We start from the raw sequence: 20,246 nt of genomic DNA on the forward strand, positions 1-20,246 counted from the left end.
GCAATTAGATTTACAAGATGAAACTAATACATGACATAGGCTCATAACATGCTACTCAAGATATGTCAAGACTTTTTTGATCCAATTTTAATGATTATAGCTTACAGTTTATAAAAACCTCAAATTTTCAAAAACTGTAAGTCATGATCCTCAAAACTGTTAAGAAATAAAGGCTTGACATATCTTATTTGCATGTAATGAGTTCCATCCATCCATCCATCTTCTTCCGCTTATCCGAGGTCGGGTCGCGGGGGCAGCAGCCTAAGCAGGGAAGCCGAGACTTTCCTCTCCCCAGCCACTTCGTCCAGCTCCTCCCGGGGGATCCCGAGGCGTTCCCAGGCCAGCCGGGAGACAGTCTTCCCAACGTGTCCTGGGTCTTCCCTGTGGCCTCCTACCGGTTGGACGTGCCCTAAACACCTCCCGAGGGAGGAGTTCGGGTGGCATCCTGACCAGATGCCCGAACCACCTCATCTGGCTCCTCTCGATGTGGAGGAGCAGTGGCTTTACTTTGAGCTCCCCCCGGATGGCAGAGCTTCTCACCCTATCTCAGGGAGAGCCCCGCCACCCGGCGGAGGAAACTCATTTCGGCCGCCTGTACCCGTGATCTTGTCCTTTCGGTCATAACCCAAAGCTCATGACCATAGGTAAGGATGGGAACGTAGATTGACCAGTAAATTGAGAGCTTTGCCTTCCGGCTCAGCTCCTTCTTCACCACAACGGATCGATACAGCGTCCGCATTGCTGAAGATGCCGCACCGATCCGCCTGTCGATCTCACGATCCACTTTTCCCTTACTCGTGAACAAGACTCTGAGGTACTTAAACTCCTCCACTTGGGGCAGGGTCTCCTCCCCAACCCGGAGATGGCACTCCACCCTTTTCCGGGCGAGAACCATGGACTCGGACTTGGAGGTGCTGATTCTCAGTCGCTTCACACTCGGCTGCGAACCGATCCAGTGAGAGCTGAAGATCCTGGCCAGATGAAGCCATCAGGACCACATTATCTGCAAAAAGCAGAAACCTAATCCTGCAGCCACCAAACCGCATCCCCTCAACGCCTTGACTGCGCCTAGAAATTTCTTTCTATAAAAGTTATGAACAGAATCGGTGACAAAGGGCAGCCTTGGCAGAGTCCAACCCTCACTGGAAACGTGAGGGTTGGACTCGAAGACTTCTATGGGAATGAAACAACAAGGATTCAGATTTCCCTCGCCCGGACACGGGTCACCGGGGCCCCCCTCTGGAACCAGGCCCGGAGTTGGGGCACGATGGCGAGCGCCTGGTGGCCGGGCCTGTCCCCATGGGGCCCGGCCGGGCACAGCCCGAAGAGGCAACGTGGGTCCCCCCTCCAATGGGCTCACCACTCATGGGAGGGGCCATAGAGGTCGGGTGCAGTGTGAGCTGGGTGGCAGCCGAAGGCAGGGCACTTGGCGGTCCGATCCTCGGCTACATAAGCTCTTGGGACGTGGAATGTAATGAGTTGATATCGCATATTAGTTTCACATTTGTAGTTGAATTGCTGACATGAAAAGATTTTTGCACTATATTCTAATGTTTTTTAACCAAGTCAACAACATTTTAAATATAAAAAACGTTTTAGAAATATATCAGTCCAATTTTTGGATGACCCCCGCACCGTGAAAGCACTTTTAAAGATTTTAAACAACATCAGGTGTAATTTAGACAATAGAAATGTCAGTGTTGGTTCTGCTGGATCTAAGCGCCGCTTTTGATACAGTAGACCATCACATTGTAATAAATAGACTCAGACACCTGGTCGGCCTCTCTAATACTGTTTTTAAGCTGGTTTTACTCTTATCTCGCAGACCAATGTTGTTTATGTATATATAGATACATGTTCTTCAAGAACCCATGAAATAAGGTATGAGGTCCCCAAAGGCTCAATTTTAGGTCCCATTCTTATCAATATTTGCATTGTGCCTCTTGGAGACGTCATCAGGCGACATGGCATTACAGCTGATGATACAGTGTTGTACATTGCCGTGTGTCCTGATAATACAGGACCAATACTGGAGTTACCCTTTTTAAAATCTTGTAATTTTGGTAAAAGTTTATCTTTCAGGCCTTCAGGACCTATAATTGAAACTTCTGTTTTGTCCTGGTTGAGCTGTAGGTAATCCATGACTTGATGTCTGAAATGCTGTTAAAGCAACCCAATCCAGAAACAATCTGTGTGATTTTTGACCGTGAGTTGACTTTATCCCACATCAAAAATATTAAAAACATTTTTTAATCTTCTTAAGATCATAGCCAGAGTCTGCTTGTTTTCTCTCAGGCCCACACGCAGGTGCTTATGCATGCTTTCATTTTCAATCAATCAGTCAATCAAAGTTTATTTATATAGCCCTTAATCACAAGTGTCTCAAAGGGTTGCACAAGCCACATCGACATCCTCGGCTCAAATCCCACATCAGGGCAAGAAAAAACTCAACCCAATGGGATACAATGAGACACCTTGGAGGGGACCGCAGATGTGGGGACCCCGCCCCTGGGCGACCAGTGCAATGAACGTGGAGTGAATCTAGTTAATAGTGTAAGAGTCCAGTCCATAGTGGGGCCAGCAGGGGATCATCTTGAGTGGAGACAAGTCAGCAGCGCAGACGTCCACAACTGATGCACAGATGAGTGGTCCACCCCGTGTCCTGACTTTGAACTTCATCTGTGGTCACCTGATAACGTATCTACGCATGAGAGGGGGGCAGAGCAGAAAAGAAACGGCAGTTGGTCTCAATCAATTGGTCTAAAAGGGGGGTCTATTTAAAGGCTAGAGTATACAAATGAGTTTTAAGATGGGATTTAAATGCTTCTACGGAGGTAGCATCTCTAACTGTTACTGGGAGGGCATTCCAGAGCACTGGAGCCTGAATAGAAAACGCTCTACAGCCCGCAGACTTTTTTGGGGATCAGGTAATCACCAATAAGCCGGAGTTCTTAGAACGCAGATTTCTGGCCGGGACATATGGTACAATACAATCAGCAAGATAAGATGGAGCTAGACCGTTTAGTATTTTATACGTAAGTAGTAAAACCTTAAAGTCGCATCTTAAGTGCACAGGAAGTCAGTGCAGGTGAGCCAGTATAGGCGTAATATGATCAAACTTTCTTGTTCCTGTCAAAAGTCTAGCGGCCGCATTTTGAACCAACTGTAATCTTTTAATGCTAGACATAGGGAGACCCGAAAATAATACCTTACAGTAATCGAGACGCATGAATAATTTTCTGTCTGATATCTGGCCGATATTTCCGATGTGGATTCGGACACTCCTAAACATGGCTCTCTTTGACCACATGGTCATTAATGAACAGCTTGCATGGCAGCTCCCGCCATCAGTGTGTGAATGTGTGAATGTGGAAATAATGTCAAAGCGCTTTGAGTACCTTAAAGGTAGAAAAGCGCTGTAGAATCTATTTTACACCAACAACATCTTAATGTGCGTTTAAAGCTAGATAAAGCTGCTGGTTGCTCGCCAGGCTTCATACTTCAAATCTTGTGGCGTTCAAAACGACCCAGATGTTTGTGTATGGTGCTTAACAGGCCCATAGAAACATAAGGGATCAGCATGCCGCATATGGTTTTGATTGACAGCTTGGTGCAGGACTCAAACAGGCAATCACACCAACGCAGGTGACCTTGCAGTCATAACCGCCTCGTGCGAATGCCCTGAAATCAGTGATGTTCTCATAGCTCTAATGGCGCCGTAATTCAATCAGGTTGGCCTTGAAGTGCGCGTGAGTGTTCTCAGCAGGCTGTGACAGCAACGCTCTCAGTTGTGTCGCAGCAGCATGGCTCCGCCCAGTAGAAGAAGGAGGAGGAGCGCCAATCAAGGACTGTGTAGTAAAAAGCATCAGTGTGAGTGGGGGGGCTTTGTAGTCTTGAATTAAATAAATAAAGAGCCAAGAATGTTGAGGATCGCGTGAAAATGTGTCTTTGAGGGAACGATGACAGCAGATCATACATCTCTACTTTTCATGCACGCCGCTTCCTGCCGCCTACGTTGTTGGGCCGACAAGGAAGTGCATCCATGCATCCTGGAATAGATCAATACCCAGCAGTCTACAAGAACACGCTGCAAATGTTACTAAATTGCTGGTCAATACAGGAGCTTGATGAAAGGTTAACTTCTTTTTACACTTGTATGAAAGATAAAATGTTACTTAAACAAACGGGTTAATTTCTTATAACACTTGTATCACATTTGAAACGTTACATAAACAAACCAATTAACTATTTTTACACCAGTATGACATTTAAAGTAAAACTTTTACCTGAACAAACAAGTGAACTTCTTTTTACGCGTGTATCCCAGTGAAAATGTTGCTTAAACAAGGTCAAGATTTACTTATTTTAATAGCACAATTTTAAAACAGCTAATACTGGCCCAAAGTGCTGCCCTGATTAAAAACAAAGGTATAAGATAAAAAAGATAAAAAAAATAATGATTAATATAAAACAAAAACAGCACCTTGTAAAAATAATACTTATAAAATAAATGCACCTGATAAATCACCCATCTTCTCTGGTGCATTCTTGGTAGCTGAGAAACGGCAGGTGCTGTACAGACACTGCTGTCTCTAATTGGGATTTTGTCTTGTTGTACAAATAAGGAACTACGGTATGGTGAAGTAATCTTGTAACGGGGCTCTGCAGCAAACCCGACATTTTCCACAACAGAAAAGGGTCGCATAGCAATAAAAGTAACAATCGCCCGATCAATTTATTTTGCCCTCTTTGAATGTGCTAATGGCTCTTTAAATGCCTGGTAAAGTTTTTAGCCTGCGTGTTGTTGGTCTCTGTTTTTGTTTGGTTCCACTTATTCCTGCACCGGGTGTTATGTTTACTGAGGGAGACTCCAGAGGACAGTAATGATCAATAATTGATTATATATATAATAAGAATAACAAACAATACTAACTAATAAACTAAGGAAATGAAGTGTGACAAAATCTAAGAGTGTGTATGGTGTAAGGCTATGTGTTGTAGATTAGCTGTTGAGTGTTACCGTAAGTGTTGAACGTGATACGAGGAAGTCCAGGGGAGAGAGAAGTTTACAAGTCCGAGTCCAAAGCCAAGGAAAGTCAAGGATCGAGGGAGGCAGTCAGAGTCCAGAGGGAGATGCGGGGAAAAGAGAGACGCACAGCTCACTTTCCAGGCGACGGAGGGTACTGCGGGGGCGACACAAGTTAAAGTTAATGTACCAATGATTGTCACGCACACACTAGTTGTGGTGAAATTTGTCTTCTGCATTTGACCCATCCCCTTGTTCACCCCCTGGGAGGTGAGGGGAGCAGTGAGCAGCAGCGGTGGCTGCGCCCGGGAATCATTTTTGGTGATTTAACCCCCAATTCCAACCCTTGATGCTGAGTGCCAAGCAGGGAGGTAAAGGGTTCCATTTTTATAGTCTTTGGTATGACTCGGCCGGGGTTTGAACTCACAACCTACCGATCTCAGGGCGGACACTCTAACAACAAGGCCACTGAGTAAAGAAAACACACTGAGAACAGGGAGAGGCAAAACACAAAGAGAGCAGGATTGCATCAAGCAGGATGATCGCTTACTGTACGTCAAATGAGAACTAAGTTCCCACGCCGATCCTTGGGTCCACTGGTCCTTTTATCCAGCTGGCCCTCATCAGTCCCAGGTGTGCAGATTGCCGGTGAGTGAAGTGATTGCAGCTGGCGGGTGCTGCAGGGCGCCTGGATGTACGCACCCGTGGGCGTGTCCCCAGGTGCGCACAGACGGATGAGGGCCGTTGGCTGGAGTCTGAGCCGTAACACCAGGGTGATGTCGACGTAAATGTGTTGTCTTGTTTGTTGTATTTCCACTCTTGTAGTTTATTGTTGTGTGACACTTGCGACATACCGTTGTATTTTTCTCCACGACACGCTTGCCATCAGGGTCATACTTAACACAAAAACCAAAGTAGTTCCACACATGATGGTGGAGGATCTTCGATTTCTGGTATATTTGAGGCATTAGCCATGTTGCAACGAGCTGTGGAAGCTGCAAGCGAAGCCTGTCTCAGCAGCTTGTTTTGGTCTGAATGAATGTGGGTGGTGCACTTTAGTGGATCTGCGCTTGACTATGCAGGCAGCATAGTCAAGCGCGGATCCACTGAGCTTTCAGCACAGAGCGTATCGTCAGAAGTTGATAAACCGAACCACAACCATTGTATTGAATGGTACAATACAAATATGTGTATTGTTGCACCCCTAATATACAGTATATATATATATATATATATATATATATATATATATATACACAGTCGTGCTCATAGGTTTACATACCCTAGGAGAATTTATGATTTCTTGGGCATTCTTCAGAGAATATGAATGATAACACAAAAACCTTTCTTCCACTCATGCTTAATGGTTGTGTGAAGCTATTTATTGGCAAACAACTGTGTTTACTCTTTTTAAATCAAAATGACAAAAGAAAGTACCCAAATTACCCTGATCAAAAGTTTACATACCCCAGTGACTTTGATCTGATAACATGCACAAAAGTTGACACAAACAGGTTTGAATGGCTAATCAAGGTTCCAATCCTCACCTGTGACATGTTTGTTTGTAATTAATGTGTGTGTATAAAAGGTCAGTGAGTTTCTGGGCTTCTGACAGACCATGCATCTTTCATCCAGTGCTGCACAGATGTTTCTGGATTCTGAGTCATTGGGAAGGCAAAATAATTGTCAAAGGATCTGCGAGAAAAGGTAATTGAACTACATAAAACAGGAAAGGTATATAAAGATATCCAAGGAATTGAGAATGCCAATCAGCAGTGTTCAAACGCTGACTAAGAAGTGGAAAATGAGGGATTCAGGTAGACCAGCAAAGATTTCAGCCACAACTGCCAGGAAAATTGTTCGAGATGCAAAGATAAATCCACAAATAAATTCAGCTGAAATACAGGACTCTCTGAAAAATTGTGGTGTGGCTGTTTCAAGATGCACAATAAGGAGGCACTTGAAGAAAAATGGGCTGCATGGTCGAGTCTCCAGAAAAAGCCATTTCTGCGCAAATGTCACAAAGTATCCCGCTTACATTACGCCAAACAGCACAGAGACAAGCCTCAAAACTTCTGGAACAAAGTAATTTGGAGTGATGGCTTTCTTCTGGCGACTCGACCATGCAGCCCATGGGGTTTGAACTCACGACCTACCGATCTCAGGGCGGACACTCTAACCACAAGGCCACTGGGCAGGATTATTGTTATTTGTATTAATAAGTAAATGTAATACATTGATGATATATAGCAATAATATGTGATAGGTCTGCCCGAATGCAGCTGGTGGGATAGGCTTCCTGGATGGAAGGTTAACTATATACAATATGATAGTAATAAACAATATATACATTATATTAATTATAGATGTATAAATAATCAATTTATAGTGGAATCGTGGCACCTGAATAGTAATCATAATGGAATGGTGAGGTGCCCAAAGATTCACATCTCTACTTGCAATGATCCTGTAGGAGGCTTGTCATGTGTTGGACTGCGTTACAGTATAAGCCTCATTCTTCCAGCTGTCCACTTCTTGTAACTTCATTGGATTTGAAAGAAATGGCCAAATCTTTATTGGCGGCGCCTCCCCAGAGTGTTGCTGTGTGTCATTGCTGATGTGATGAATTATCCTTTTTATCGCATCTGGCAGAGAGCACAGGTGTGTTGGGTGTCGACTTCATGTCCTCCTCCTTGACTTCTTCCTCCCTCTGGGCAGGCGCTGCAGTCCAGATATACTTTTTAATAAGTGACACTTCCTCGCCATTATGGAGGGAATTTAAGACTCTGTAATTAGCGGCGTTAATCCTGGTTTGCAAATGTAGTTGCATTGGTTTTGTGCACACTCACACACACACACACACACACACACACACACACACACACACACACACAAACACACATCACAGTGCAAAGACAACTGGCATCGACAAGGAGGAGCGCCTTGCCAAGCTGGTTTGTGCCGCTCAAGCGAGTGAGTGACAGAATGTGAGACGCAGCAATTTGAGATGCTTAATTGAGCAAATGAAAATGCACACGTGACCCAAAGAGAGGAGATTGTTACGCTTCTGTGATTTATCGGAAGGACTCGTCAAGACCAGCCTAGCTTACAAAATAACATTATTTATTGAGGACTCAGGTGTGCACAATGGATGTGGAGCAGCGGGATCCCACTTCTCTCACCAAATTGGATGCAATGATAAAAGCTCATTGCAAACGTGCTTCAGCCACAATTCTGACTCCAGAGGGGATAATGTCTTTAAAAAAAAAACAACAACAAAGAAAACAACATGTTGTGCTTGTTGTCAAGCTGTTTTGTGCGAAGAATTACCTGTCTGCCCCCATGCCCCATCTTATTTCCCAGCTGAGGTGTGCAGCTCTGGAGATAAAAGCAAATATTACCTGGCACAAGCGTCGCCATTGTTCCGCTGGACTGGCGCCGTGTTTCTCTTTCTGCTTCACACATTCTGAGAGCTTATACAACTGTATCCTCTTGGAACATTCAAGGTTATTAAAGCGGGGGTCTTACAGGGAACAGAAAAAAGCATTTGAGAGTGACATTCTTTTCTCTTTTTTTTTTTTTTAAAAAAAAGGATAAATTCTCACCTCTCAAACCTCTCAGGCAATGTCAGTAAAGAGCTAAATCCATCAATTAATTCATCAACCTGACCCCTTGCTTCGGAACAGTTCATTTTAACAAGACAGTTCGGACAATTTTATCAGGGTACCTGACGGGTCCGAAAAGTCTAAAATCCAATCATTTTAATTTAAGCCTTAAAAATGTCTTAAAGGAGTCCTATTATGCAAAACCATCTTTTCTTACCTGTTGGTACCTGTTTTTGTGTATTTAGGATCTGCGTAAGTCCCGGAAATTTGAAATCAAACCATGGAGGCATGGGGGAGATATTTATAAAACAATCTTGCCATCTCTAAAACATGCACCCAACGAGCCATTTGGAATTTGAGACTTTACTGACATTTTTTGCTTTAGTTACAACAGCGGATATCTCCATATATGGTAGCGGTTTACCCAAAGTGCTTTGTGTAAGTCTGACAATTTTATTCAGTTGTAGTCAATAAGTTCATTTTTTTCCTCTTTCCTTTCTCTATCCAAAGTTCAATTATTCTTTATTGTCAGTTTGCAAGACATATGGAACAATCGAGATATCGTTTTTATATGTAAACTATATATAATATGCAAAATATTGTGTATGTACAGTATATGTACACATATGTATATACATTAATTACATATGTAAATCAGTATGATTATGGTGTTAGTTTTTTTAAACAGTTTTTTAACAGTCACAATATCACACATATCATGTTTACAAACAGCTAAAATGATGTATAAAGCAAACTATAACCTGCTACCCAAGAATGTACAACAATTCTTCTCAACAAAAGAGGAGAAATATAATTAAGAGGAAAATCTAATTTAAAACATTTGTATGCTTGTACAACACTTCAAACCTTTAGCATGTCCGTATGTGGAATTAAATTATGGAATGGATTAATTTTTCTTGTGTTATCTTTTAACCTGCCTATTGTACAGCACTTTGGCTACCCCTGTGGTAAATTTTAAATGTGCTTTATAAATAAAGTTGATATGATTTGATTTATATTCCGTATGGTAAAAATCGTATACTGAGATAATATAATGCTTAAAGGTCACAATGTTTTGTTTTATTTCGAAATATGTTAAAATAGTATTTTTTTGCTGGATAATGTGATTTTATGTTTTTTCTTTTTGTATGTGGCAAAGCAACAAACACATTGTTGTCATTCTGAGTCTTTCTTTGTGCACCTGTGCCTTGCCCACAGTGTTCCCACAAAGCTAGAAGCATCGAACAGGGTCTCTGCAGGAGTGACTTTATTAGGACCATATTTAAACAAGTTTGAGATCAATTATACATCCATACTGACAAAAATGTAGGGATGCTGAAAAAAAAATAGATTCAAGATTTTTATTTATTGCAATTTTAAATTGATTCCATTCTTTCCATTCATTCCATTAATAAACGTGTCTTTGATGGCGTTTGTTCTTGCTTTAGGCTCAGCTGGACGTCTGCTCATGTATTTATAGTTTTCTGTTCTAAAATAAAGAGTTTTAAACAAGGCAATTTTGAGACAGAAATATATATTGTGAAAAGGATCAGTACGGTTCATAAAAACATGGGACATGATGGAAAGCTGTCCTTTGTGCAAATTGAAATATGTATCCTATATACAAACCCCGTTTCCATATGAGTTGGGAAATTGTGTTAGATGTAAATATAAATGGAATACAATGATTTGCAAATCCTTTTCAACCCATGTTCAATTGAATATGCTACAAAGACAAGATATTTGATGTTCAAACTCATAAACTTTATTTTTTTTTTGCAAATAATAATTAACTTAGAATTTCATGGCTGCAACACGTGCCAAATTAGTTGGGAAAGGGCATGTTCACCACTGTGTTACATGGCCTTTCCTTTTAACAACACTCAGTAAACAATTGGGAACTGAGAGACACATTTTTTAAGCTTCTCAGGTGGAATTCTTTCCCATTCTTGCTTGATGTACAGCTTAAGTTGTTCAACAGTCCGGGGGTCTCCGTTGTGGTATTTTAGGCTTCATAATGCGCCACACATTTTCAATGGGAGACAGGTCAGGAATACAGGCAGGCCAGTCTAGTACCCGCACTCTTTTACTATGAAGCCACGTTGATGTAACACGTGGCTTGGCATTGTCTTGCTGAAATAAGCAGGGGCGTCCATGGTAACGTTGCTTGGATGGCAACATATGTTGCTCCAAACCTGTATGTACCTTTCAGCATTAATGGCGCCTTCACAGATGTGTAAATTACCCATGTCTTGGTCACTAATACACCCCCATACCATCACAGATGCTGGCTTTTCAACATTGCGCCTATAACAATCCGGATGGTTCTTTTCCTCTTTGGTCCGGAGGACACGACGTCCAAAGTTTCCAAAAACAATTTGAAATGTGGACTCGTCAGACCACAGAACACTTTTCCACTTTGTATCAGTCCATCTTAGATGAGCTCAGGCCCAGCGAAGCCGACGGCGTTTCTGGGTGTTGTTGATAAACGGTTTTCGCCTTGCATAGGAGAGTTTTAACTTGCACTTACAGATGTAGCGACCAACTGTAGTTACTGACAGTGGGTTTCTGAAGTGTTCCTGAGCCCGTGTGGTGATATCCTTTACACACTGATGTCGCTTGTTGATGCAGTACAGCCTGAGGGATCGAAGGTCACGTAGCTGCTTACGTGCAGGGATTTCTCCAGATTCTCTGAACCCTTTGATGATATTACTTACCGTAGATGGTGAAATCCCTAAATTCCTTGCAATAGCTGGTTGAGAAAGGTTTTTCTTAAACTGTTCAACAATTTGCTCACGCATTTGTTGACAAAGTGGTGACCCTCTCCTTATCCTTGTTTGTGAATGACTGAGCATTTCATGGAATCTACTTTTATACCCAATCATGGTTCCCAATTAGCCTGCACACCTGTGGGATGTTCCAAATAAGTGTTTGATGAGCATTCCTCAACTTTATCAGTATTTATTGCCACCTTTCCCAACTTCTTTGTCACGTGTTGTGGCATAATATTCTAAAGTTAATGATTATTCGCAAAAAAAATAAATGTTTATCAGTTTGAACATCAAATATGTTGTCTTTGTAGCATATTCAACTGAATATGGGTTGAAAATGATTTGCAAATCAATGTATTCCGTTTATATTTACATCTAACACAATTTCCCTACTCATATGGAAACGGGGTTTGTACATGTGAGTTTTCCTATTTAGAAAATAATAATGTGCAGGTTCTCCGTGTTTGATGTTCTCCATGTTTGTGTTCTGCAGGCCTGCCTGTGTTATTCCCTCTGAGAGGAAGAGGAAGTGATGTCACGCCACCACCACCGCTTCGAACGGGACTACCGGGCGCCCTGGGAGCGGAGGGACATCCGCCCGTCGGCGGGCCTCCATAATGGGGGAGCCAATCATAGCTGTGCCTCTGCTGTCGTCGTCAACGGCAACAACCGCCCGGGACTCCTTCCCCTGCCTGTCATCGCATCCCTCCTGCCCACGCCGGCCACTGTTGCCGTGACAACATCCAGCGGCGACATTGCGGTCAAGCGAGGCATCACGTTGGTGGGGTCAGTCGCGCAGGCCAAGGTAAGAACTTTGTCCGCCGCTCCTGTCAGGTTTTTTGACATCTCCAACTTTCGCTGCTTGCATGCCGTCACGGTCGGCCTGCGCCTGTCTCTCTTCTTAGCCCTCCATCTTGACCCTTCAACGCCTCAAGTCTTGCCAAACAATTTCTCTCTCCATCCTCACTTTCTCTGGGTGCCAAACCACAGCACCCAATCCCCCCAGCCTCGACCTCATCGCTAATTTTTCTCTTTGATTATACAAATGACGACTCTGACTTTTCCGTGAGAACAGACAATTGAAAATGACGATAAAAGCACTAAGCAGAGAGGATGATCGATGCTTATGGTTTTTTTGTCTTTGTGTTTGATTTGTGTTGTGCAATGACTATAAGCGCCATGTATTCTCCATGTAATCTGGCACCACTCTATTGAAAAAATGTTGAAGTTTAGTCGGCAGTTTTCTGCAATCTACCCACATTTCTGTCCAAATACCGAGTGAATAACATTTACAGTACAAATTATATGATATCGCAGGGTGTTTACTATGTGCAGTAAAATGGTACAAAATCCATCCATCTTCTTCCGCTTATCCGAAGTCGGGTCGCGGGGGCAGCAGCCTAAGCAGAGAAGCCCAGATTCCACTCTCCCCAGCCACTTCGTCCAGCTCTTCCCGGGGGATCCCGAGGCGTTTCCAGGCCAGCCGGGAGACATAGTCTTCCCAGCGTGTCCTGGGTCTTCCCGGTGGCCTCCTACCGGTCGGACGTGCCCTAAACACCTCCCTAGGGAGGCGTTCGGGTGGCATCCTGACCAGATGCCCGAACCACCTCATCTGGCTCCTCTCGATGTGGAGGAGTAGCGGCTTTACTTTGAGCTCCTCCCGGATGGCAGAGCTTCTCACCCTATCTCTAAGGAAGAGCCCCGCCACCCGGCGGAGGAAACTCATTTTGGCCGCTTGTACCCGTGGTCTTGTCCTTTCGGTCATAACCCAAAGCTCATGACCATAGGTGAGGATGGGAACGTAGATCGAGCGGTAAATTGAGAGCTTTGCCTTCCGGCTCAGCTCCTTCTTCTCCACAACAGATCGATACAGCGTCCGCATTACTGAAGACGCCGCACCGATCCGCCTGTCGATCTCACGATCCACTCTTCCCTCACCCGTGAACAAGACTGTACTTGAACTCCTCCACTTGGTCGCTTCACACTCGGCTGCGAACCGATCCAGTGAGAGCTGAAGATCCTGGCCAGATGAAGCCATCAGGACCATATCATCTGCAAAAAGCAGAGACCTAATCATGCAGCCACCAAACCGGATCCCCTCAACGCCCTGACTGCGCCTAGACATTCTGTCCATAAAAGTTATGAACAGAATCGGTGACAAAGGGCAGCCTTGGCAGAGTCCAACCCTCACTGGAAACGTGTCCGACTTACTGCCGGCAATGCGGACCAAGCTCTGACACTGATCGTACAGGGAGCGGACCGCCACAATCAGACAGTCCGATACCCCATACTCTCTGAGCACTCCCCACAGGACCTCCCGAGGGACACGGTCGAAGGCCTTCTCCAAGTCCACAAAGCACATGTAGACTGGTTGGGAAAACTCCCATGCACCCTCAAGGACCCTGCCGAGAGTATAGAGCTGGTCCACAGTTCCACGACCAGGACGAAAACCACACTGTTCCTCCTGAGTCCGAGGTTCGACTATCCGGCGTAGCCTCCTCTCCAGTACACCTGAATAGACCTTGCCGGGAAGGCTGAGGTACAAAATGAACTATCTAAATGATTACTTAATGTGTCATTGATGTATTTAATGTGAAACATGCGTTTAATTATTTATTTCAATATTTAATTAACTATTGATTGAATTATATTATGATTTAATTAATTATTCTACGATTTAAATAATGATTTAATTAAATATTTCATGAACATGTGTTTCAGCACTTCATGAATTTATCACCTATCAAATTGAGTGCGCGGGGCTAACAAAAATTTAGTCCAATGATTGCTTTGGTCTGTAGCCTCACAAAGTATGTGGAAGCAAGACCTGCTGACCCACACTGTGTAGAAGTCATAGTAGAGGATTTTTAAAAAGTTGTCTGAGTTATTTTCACATTTTCAGACCAAAATATTGACCATTAGTCCTACGCTTCTCTGCACTGTAAAAAAATATAAAATAAAATTACAATATTTACAGTAAAATACTGGCAGCTGATGTTGTCTGGAATTCACCGTAAAAAATACAGTCACAATGTATAGGACATTACAGTATGTTGATGTTGAATCTGTTCATTTGACACTTAACTGTTTTTTCTTACGGTAAATGACTATGAAACAAATGTACATATTGTTAACATGTTTACAAAAAAAAACTATGGAATTTACAGTAAAATACTCTGCAGCTGTGGTTGCCAGAAATTCACCGTCAAACAAATTAAGGCCAATTTTAGTGTTGCCAATCAGCCTATACACAGGTGCATGTCTTTAGAGGTGGGAGGAAGCCAGAGTGCCCGGAGAGAACCCATGCAGTCACGGGGAGAACATGCAAGCGCCACACAGAAAGACCCTTAACCCGGGAATCGAACCCAGAACCTCCTCACTGTGAGGCACAAGCGTTGACTACTGCACCACCGTGCTGCCATTTCACCAATACTAATATCTGCAAAATGCCTGTGTGTCTGAGACATGTGAGCGGTACATGAGGATTTTAACTTGAAAGTATTTGTACAACCTTTCACTGGTCAACTCACAATATTATGTCAGACCCACTTGACATTCATTGCATTTGGTCTCCCCTAGAGGGGGGGAGGGGTTACCCACATATGCGGTCCTCTCCAAGGTTTCTCATAGTCATTCACATCGACGTCCCACTGGGGTGAGTTTTTCCTTGCCCTTATGTGGGCTCTGTACCGAGGATGTCGTTGTGGCTTGTGCAGCCCTTTGAGACACTTGTGATTTAGGGCTATATAAATAAACATTGATTGATTGATTAATTGAACTCACAACATGGCCTTCCCCAACATGTTCCTTCAAGTGCGCTATTAAAAATGAGCCTCAAATTCTCCGTATATGTTAAATAGCTGCTTTCACTCAGTTCTAACACACGTAAACACACAACGTGGTTCATTTTGATTCAGTTTGCAATGAAGCACAGCGACATAAACCCTCAATGCCTAAAACCACTTACCACAAAAATACAAGAAACAATGTTGTTAGCCAAAAGTTAACTAGACTAGTGAAGTGAAGTGAAGTGAATTATGTTTATATAGCGCTTTTCTCTAGTGACTCAATGCGCTTTTTACATAGTGAAACCCAATATCTAAGTTACATTTTAAACCAGTGTGGGTGGCACTGAGAGCAGGTGGGTAAAGTGTCTTGCCCAAGGACACAACGGCAATGACTAGGATGGCGGAAGCGGGGATCGAACCTGGAACCCTCAAGTTGCTGGCACGACCACTCTACCAACCGAGCCGTACCGCCCCAACTAATGCTTTAACATAAACAATTAAGGTATGCTGTTGATTCAAATGTACAATCTGCAAAATCTTTAATTTAGACAGAATAATATCGTACATTTTTGAGTATTTGCATGCTTGTGACATTGTAGTCTTTGCAAATGCATTGTACAATTTTTCATTATTTTCACAGTAAAGTCATGTGTTTTCTATGTTTTTATAATAGTCATTTAGATTGTCTACTGTTTCTTGGTTTGTAGGAATCCACTGTATTTACCACTGTGATAAACTATTTTTGATTTTACTGGGTTTTACTGTTATTTAACAATTGGTTGCCGTAGTTTTTACGGTCATTTTTTATGCTGTGGAAATAGAAATTAAAAAGTTGTATGAGGACACCCCTAGTGTTAACCACCTGTTACATTTGGTTAAAGCCCACTCTCTTGTGGCCCCAGTAAAAATGGCCGCAGTAATGCTCGCCCCAGCAGATTGTAAATCAGTATCGTCTGATAATTACACACTTCCCCACAAGGTCTGACCAAGTCCCACCGTGACCATTGTCATCATTCAGTGGCTACCAGTGCAATTAAGACCATTTGCCTTGCCCATGAGCACACGTATAAAAACCACATGTTATATTTGGGGGTAAATGGACCGGTGTTTGTTTTTTTTACCAGAACTTACACCCTCTTCTGCCGAGATTTTTGCCAAAGCATCGGCGCCTAAAAGGCAAACTAGCCTCAGCTGGCCTGGTCTTTAATTAGAAGCAATACGGGCATCTCTGCAGCGAGCCAACACCTCAGGTGCCTGGCTCACCCCTTTGGGTCAAACGGATTGAAAGCTGTTGGCGAGTCACATGGGCTCTGATATAAATTCCTAGTGGGAGCATCCAACATGTGTAGAAGTCATGCTCCGTAATCTCCAGCCCGTAAAAGACGACCAATCACGGCGTGGATCTGTGTAACGTGGGACGTCTTTATGGTTTATTTTCAGTGTGTGAAGGTGCGCATGACAAATGTACCATCTGGCGTTATTGTCGGTCCCCATGTGAAGTTAACCATATGGAATAGCATGCAGTAGTTAATTTGGGAGATTATTCCCGCCGTCCCACGTCGGACCATTACTTATTTGCTATCAGTTTTCCAGGTTGTTGTTGTCATGTATGCTCACGTTTGATGCTGGCCAATGACAAGCAACACTCTCCTTTAAAAGAAGCGACCATAAAATGCCAGTTCACGACATTTCATGCAAACACCGCAGAAGATTTACGAGACACTAATTCTACCGCACTTGATAGCTGCTAGTGTTTATTACTCTGACACATTATACATTGGGAATTACAGATGAAACCATGTGAACATTTCATATCACCAGGGCCGGCCCGTGGCATAGGCCGTATAGGCAAATGCTAAGGGCGCCGTCCATCAGGGGGCGCCACGCCAGTGCCACACATGTTGGAGGAAAAAAAAAAAAAAAAAAGTTGATACTATTATTTCTAAATACAAAAAATAATCCCACGTTAATTAAAATGCAAAGTAAAGCCTATTTAATAGAAATATTATTTGTTACAACATTACGCCCCCCCCCTCATCCCCCCGCACGGTGCGCCCCCTCCCTTCCCGTATCATGACTCTTTTTGGACGTCACCACATCAAAAAATCAACACAAGATGTCAAAACGGCCAAAACTGTCAGGTGCCCAGGGAAGAAAAAAGAGAAAAGAAGAGGAGGAGAAATGAGAAAAGACAGAGGTAGCAGGTAGGTAACGTTAGCCTACATGAAATTATTTGTCTGTTACAGAATGTGATAGTAACCTGGCTTTTTAGCATTAAGCTAATGTTACATGATTCGGCAATTGCTAATCAATAAATAGCTAGTTCTGTTTTAACGTCGGGTTAATATTGTGGAGGGGGCTAAATTGTTATGGAAAATAATAATGTAACGTTAGGTAATTACAGTACTCCCACCTTACATTCCTCAGGGACATTTCTTTCTTTCTTTAGTTTATTTGGAACATGAACACACTTACATCATAATACATCACACAATTTCATATCATTTCATTTTACATCATGCCCGAAAAGGAGTAGGAAGAAGCAAAGCTTATTTAATCCTACCCCTTTCCCACTTCAAAGCGTTTACAAATATGTAGAATCATTTACTGACCTTTTTATATAATAAAATAACATCTATGAATTAGTATACAACAGTTTTGTAATATGTAATTAATTAATTAATTCAGTCATTATTAACATACTGAGATGAAGAATATCTTATTTTCAATAAGGTTGAAAGTATTTCTCATAATTCTTCTTTTTTGTACTCTGTAAGCACTATTATTTTGAACAACCTCTTAAACTGGATCATATCAGTACAATTTTTAACTTCTTTACTTAATCCATTCCCTAATTTAATTCCACATACTGATATGCTAAAAGTTCTAAGTGTTGTACGTGCATATAAATGTTTGTATTAGATCTTTTAAGCAGGTGTTTTTTGTTTACATTGTTATTGCCTTCTGGTTAGCTAATGTTTGCCCTGCAGGTAACCCCTTTATATATTAGGTATAGTTGTAAGTAAAAAAAAAAGGTCAAAGACAAAGCTATTCGGGTTCTTGTGAGTATATACACTTCACTGCCGATGTGGGGGGGCGCCACCTAAAATCTTGCCTAGGGCGCCAGATTGGTTAGGGCCGGGCCTGCATATCACAGTTAATATGACCAAAAGTATTACAGTTATTATTATCATGGTATTGTTCAATGTGCTCAAAAAGTACTTACACACCTACTAAAAATATTTCAACCAAGTTTTGTATTAAAAAATACTCAAAATGGATACACACACACACACAATATAAAAAATAAAAACATTAACTATTGTTCTGGCTTCTTAAGTTATTTTAGTGTGTGGCCGCCCCGAGCTGAATTAACAATGTGGGGTATTATGATGTATATCATAATACAACCAAAAGACTTAGACTTAGAGACTTAGACTTAGACTTCCTTTTTATTGTCATTCAAATTTGAACTTTACAGCACAGATAAGAACGCAATTTCGTTACATAAACTCATGGTAGTGCAGCATAAAAAAGCAATAAGGTGCATAAATAAATAAATATATATAAATAATATATATAATATATATATAAAATAAATAAATATATATAAATAAATAAATAGATTACTGTACAGATAAATATATTGCACTTTTTCACATGCGTCCACATTTATGGATTTATGTTATATTGTCTTTTTTATTCCAGCGAGTTAATCCATTTTGGGGGGAGTTGAGGGGACAATTTAATTATGATGCGTTCAAGAGTCTTACGGCCTGAGGGAAGAAGCTGTTACAGAACCTGGAGGTTCTGCTTCGGAGGCTGCGGAACCTCTTTCTAGAGTCCAGCAGTGAAAACAGTCCTTGGTGGGGGTGGGAGGAGTCTTTGCAGATCTTCTGAGCCCTGGTCAGGCAGCGGCTTTTTGCGATCTCCTGGATAGGAGGAAGAGGAGTCCTGATGATCTTTTCCGCCGTTCTCACCACTCTCTGGAGAGACTTCCAGTCTGAGGCATTGCAGGCTCCAGTCCAGACAGAGATGGTGTTGGTCAGCAGGCTCTCTATAGTGCCTCTGTAGAATGTGCTGAGAATGGGGGGAGGGAGCTGTGCTCTTTTCATCCGACGCAAAAAGTGCATGCGCTGCTGAGCTCTTTTTACAAGAGCTCCGGTGTGTAGGGACCAGGTTATATTGTCAGTTATCTGCACCCCCAGGAACTTGGTGCTGCTTACTATCTCCACCGCTGTGCCGTTGATGTAGAGTGGAGCGTGGCTGGACTGGTTCTTCCTGAAGTCAACGATGATCTCCTTGGTCTTGTTGACATTCAGGATCAGGTTGTTGGTTCTGCACAAGTCAACCAGATGTTTCACCTCTTCCCTGTAGTCCATGTCGTTGTTGTCACGGATGAGGCCCACTACTGTCGTGTCGTTCCTGGGGGGAGCCGGTGCTCAGGGAGATGGCACTGGAGGTGTTGTTGCCCACTCTCACAGATTGGGGTCTGTCTGTGAGGAAGTCAAGCAGCCAGTTGCAAAGGGGGGTACTGAATCCAAGGGGGGCCAGTCTGCTCACCACGTGTGTGTCTATTGTATGTTTATCTGTAGTTCATATTGTAATTTTAACGTCTAGGCTTCGGCTAATGTAACTGCAGCAGCGATGCTGCGAGACTCGACAGCAGTATGGATGTCAACAACATCACACAGACGGAGACCTCAATGGAAGCTAAACCAACAAAACTCGAAAAGGAAAGAAAAGCTCCTCTGTTTGGATTGTAAAAAAGTCAGACACTGACCAAACAACGGTAGGCTACTCTGCAAAACATGCCGTCAACGTGTCGTTGCTAGCGACTTGAACACGTCTATTCTTTTCTATCACTTGGAAGTACAACCTGAAGAACAGTACCGAGACAGTGTTAAAATCCGAAAAAATACTTATATTACCTGAAAACCACAAACATGATGAACATAAAAAACACACCAAACAAACTTGACAGAGTTGTTGTCCAAAGGCACCGTAAATATCTTAACCTTTTTGACCTTGGGACTCGAGTTTTCCACAACAGAGG

General features: G+C 42.7%; 1 protein-coding gene across 2 annotated transcripts in view; it reads left to right on the forward strand.

Moving 5' to 3' along the window:
- Window positions 1-20,246, forward strand: part of LOC133576296 (kelch-like protein 29) — a 490,295-nt gene that overhangs the window by 186,619 nt on the left and 283,430 nt on the right. For both annotated transcript variants that reach the window (XM_061929422.1, XM_061929421.1), the window contains one exon: window positions 11,896-12,207. In XM_061929422.1, the coding sequence (XP_061785406.1) occupies window positions 11,935-12,207 (273 nt within the window). In that variant the 5' untranslated portion in view covers window positions 11,896-11,934. The remainder of the gene's footprint in view (window positions 1-11,895; window positions 12,208-20,246) is intronic.

This window comes from Nerophis lumbriciformis, linkage group LG34 (genome assembly GCF_033978685.3).
Source record: "Nerophis lumbriciformis linkage group LG34, RoL_Nlum_v2.1, whole genome shotgun sequence".
Taxonomy (NCBI): domain Eukaryota; kingdom Metazoa; phylum Chordata; class Actinopteri; order Syngnathiformes; family Syngnathidae; genus Nerophis; species Nerophis lumbriciformis.